The following is a 4,054-nucleotide window of genomic DNA, read 5'->3' on the forward strand; positions in this document are numbered from 1 at the left end:
GACAAGCTTCTTTCAGATTCCATCTACCAAATCCACTCACAAGGCTTTGGTCGGCCCGAGGCTATAGTAGAAGACACTTGCCCAAGTTGCCACGCAGTGGGACTGAACCCGGAACCAAGCTACTTACCACACAGCCACTTTTATAACAAGTAACTTTTATAACAAATGTAAGATAATAAATATATGACACAGTAAAATTAAGAAAATATGGATTTATTAAATTTTGATTGATTTTAAACAATGTTTTGATAAAAACATCAACAAAGCTAACATATATTGTTCATTTTCATTATATTTGATTAGTGTTTGGATTTTTTTATTCATTCTATCAAAATGCTAAAACAACACAATCACTGACTCTCTCTTCAGTTAATTTACCTCTTAGAAGATGCTGCTGCAGAATAGAAAATAGAAGACAGAGTCTATTGCTATTTAACAGTTGGATGTTGAATAGAAGGAAGGCCAACGGCATTATCATCATCATTGTTGCTGTCATCATTCTACATCTGTTTTTTATACTGGCATGGGTTGAACAGATCATCATGGATCGAGTCAGTTCTTATTTGGAGTCACAGCTCTCTTAGGACAAGTCTGAAGACGATGTCTCACTCATACATTCCAGCTATAATAAACTAATTCGCCTAATAAGAAAAAAGGAAAAACATCAGATTCATGCTCGCGTCAAATATTAGATATAAAACAAAAAGAAAAATAATTTCCTTGTTCTTCAGTTTATTATTAAGATGGCAAGATGGCAGAGTCATTGGTATACTGGGTAAAATGTTTAGCAGCATTTTTTCCAGCTTTACATTCAAATTCCACTGAGGTCAACTTTGCCTTTCATCCTTTTGCTGAACCGCTAAGTTATGGGGACGTAAACACATCAGCATCGGTTGTCAAGCGATGTTGGTGGGACAAACACAGACACATAAAAACACACACATATATATATACATATATATGACAGGCTTCTTTCAGTTTCCGTCTACCAAATTCACTCACAAGGCTCTGGTCGGCCTGAGGCTATAGTTGAAGACACTTGCCCAAGGTGCCATACAGTGAGACTGAACCTGGACCCACATGGTTGGTAAGCAAACTTCTTATCACACAGCTCTTCCATAAGCAAGCTACTTACCACACAGCCACTCCTGCACCTTAGGTAAATAAGTTGTTATTTATTAAACATTGGTAGTCCAGGAACGTTTTGATACCACTTCATACATGGCTACCCTGAATTATGTAAGGGCAAGTGGGAATAGCTGGGAAGAAGATAAGATGGTAGTAATGGGGTATCAAAACAAACCCTACAAGGGGCAAGAGAGGATATGGCAGTGGATAAGGAGGTGGGAATTATAAGAGTGTAAAAGGTGAATAACAGTTGGTTAGATGTGGGGTAAGAGGTGAATGAAGTAAGTGGTGAGCAGGGGTGAAAGGGTGGGAAGTATCAATGTTGGGCAGAGGAGGGTGGGTTAGGTGAGTGAGATAAAAGTGACTTGGGGGTGATAGATCAGTAAGTGAGGGAGAATGACCAACGCATAGGAGTTGATGGGGAGGGAGATGTTGAGGTAAATAAAGGTGCATGGCCTAGTGGCTAGGCTGTTGCAGTCAATCACTAGATCATGGGTTCGATCCCCAGACCAGGTGGTGTGTTGTGTTCTTGAGCAAAACATTTTATTTCACGTTGCTCCAATCCCCTTTTTAATCAGAGGGGAATATTGGCCTGGTCACCTAGCCAGTGGGGTGGCATCATTTGAAGTCTAAAATGATGCAAAGCGCATTGTGACCAGTGATGTGTAACAACATCTGATAGCCTGAGTGGTCACATGATCACCTAATAATGAGTAGGAATGGTGGCAGATATAAGAAGGTATTGAGAAAGACAGCAGATATGCAGTGTTAAGATGAATTACAGGTAATACCTCATTTTATGAGGACCCGCTTTTTTGAGACCCCAGGTTTACGAGTTTTATTTTATAATAAATATAAAAGGTTAAACAGCCATTTTGTGTATGTGGCAACACTGGTTCTTATACATCTACACAGCAGTGGAATAAAATAATGGTATGAAATTCCCTTGCTATTATGGGAAATTTTTGCTCTGCTTTATGAGTTTTTTGCTTTACAAGCAGTCTCTGGGAACAAATTAATTCATATACTGAGTATATTAGTGTGTGGTAGAGGAGCAGGGGAGATAACTGGAGACACAAAGGAGGTAATCAATCCTCATGGTGTGGGGAAAGAATGAGAATGGAGGTGGGAGGAGGCCGTAACTTGAAATGCAAAAAAGAGGATACATGTGACAAGGAGGGATGACTTTTGGAGTTAGGGAGATAAGATGTGGGGAATACCTGATGGGGAAAAAACGGGAGTAGGGAAAGAGTCCAACATGAACAAGAATAGACAAAATGTTTTAGAACTTCATATTTGTTGTGATGGACAGGATGGAAATCTTCAGCACGCATGAGCAGAGTTGGATTCTTCCGGGAGTTCCCTCATGTGCATGCGCAGAAAACTAGCAGCAGCAAAATTTCCTTCGTTCGGTCTCTCAAATGCTGACAGCTGAACAGGATGGATGTGTTTTTAGCAGCTCTCTCAAGCTGCACCTCGTGGCGTTGCTACGCTATGCTTGAATGGACAGGATTTGGCTCACTCCACTTGACTACTGCAATGAGCTCCTAGGCTGCCGATTCGCCCTGAAAGGAAAATGTATATATTGCGAATCCAGAAATAAAATATTCATGCTGTTGAAGTTAATCAGGAGTCTTGACTCTTTGCTTCGATTAATATTTTAATGTCAAGGATGAGAGCTACACCCATCCAGTGTTACAGACCTTTCATCTTGTTACAAGGTCTTTGCAAGCACAGCAAATCGCAATTCCTCTTGGTGCTTTGTCACTTCTTCCATGAGGTTCAGCATCTTCAGATCAGCCTTCACTGCTTCATTTCATCTCTTCCTGGGTCTCCCTCTTCTACAAGTCCCATCCACTTTAAGTGTCTGGCACCTCTTTAAGCAGATGTTCTCATTCATAAACCAGTGTAGTCCTCTCTTGCAAACTTCTTATTCCTCTTATACATGCATACTGACACTGCACATCCAACAAACTACATTGGCTTCATTTCCCTCTAGTCATTGCATGTCCTCTGCATTACGTGCCCATGTAGCATTGCTGTTCATACACCAGCATCATACAGTCTGCCTTTCATTTTGAGAGACATCTTTTGTTACCAACAGTGTTAATAGCTCTCTGACCTTCCTCCAACCTATTCTTATTTTAGAAACTATACTTTCAGAGCATCCTCCCCTACTTCAAGTTATGTCCCAAGGTAACAGAAACTATCTGCTACCTGCAGGGAGCCTTTTAGGCATTGGAAAGAATCTATTGTCTTGAGTGATCATTGTTCCCAGGCACCTTTCACATATAAACACTATTTTCTTCATTAGCTCCCCTGTGATTCTACAACATCTTTTTTTGTGTCCATAGCTTGCACTAGGTGCATCATATGGAATTCCTGCCTACACCCTTCCTACATATCAAGTAAGGCCATTTACCTGTGCTTACTAGAACTTTGGTCTTTGCTTAAGACTCTTTGATTCCAGGTTTTACTGCAACACCTGTAATTTCTAATTCTATTAAAGATTCTTCAACAAGAATGAGATCATCGTACAGTAGTTCCCAGGGGCAGCCTGTTTCAAATTTCTGTTTTGGAATGAAAGTCAATAATGAATACTAAGGGACTGAGAACTGAGCCCTGGTGAACTCCTACCTGTACTCTAAATTCAGTGCTGAACTCATAGCTAACTATCACCTTATTAACAGCACCCCTGTACATGGCTTGTATGACTTTTGCAAGCCATTTGTCTGCAACCTAGCTTCCCCAGAGAGTACCAAATCACAGAGCAAGGAATTCTGTTGAAGGCTTTCTCCAAGTCAACAAATGTGCCATAGTTTACTCTGAGCTAAATACTGCAGTTGTCTAAGGTGGCATCAATAGTAATTCCTGGCACAAAATTAAACTGCATCTTACTTAGCCAAATTCTGTTTCTCTCTCAGAC

General features: G+C 40.5%; 1 protein-coding gene across 3 annotated transcripts in view; it reads right to left on the minus strand.

The window, feature by feature from the left end:
* Positions 1-367: 367 nt before the first annotated feature.
* Positions 368-4,054, minus strand: part of LOC115216997 (LIM and calponin homology domains-containing protein 1-like) — a 294,506-nt gene continuing 290,819 nt past the window's right edge. For all 3 annotated transcript variants that reach the window (XM_036507360.1, XM_029786512.2, XM_036507362.1), the window contains one exon: positions 368-641. In XM_036507360.1, the coding sequence (XP_036363253.1) occupies positions 610-641 (32 nt within the window). In that variant the 3' untranslated portion in view covers positions 368-609. The remainder of the gene's footprint in view (positions 642-4,054) is intronic.

This window comes from Octopus sinensis, linkage group LG11 (assembly GCF_006345805.1).
Source record: "Octopus sinensis linkage group LG11, ASM634580v1, whole genome shotgun sequence".
In the NCBI taxonomy this organism is placed as follows: domain Eukaryota; kingdom Metazoa; phylum Mollusca; class Cephalopoda; order Octopoda; family Octopodidae; genus Octopus; species Octopus sinensis.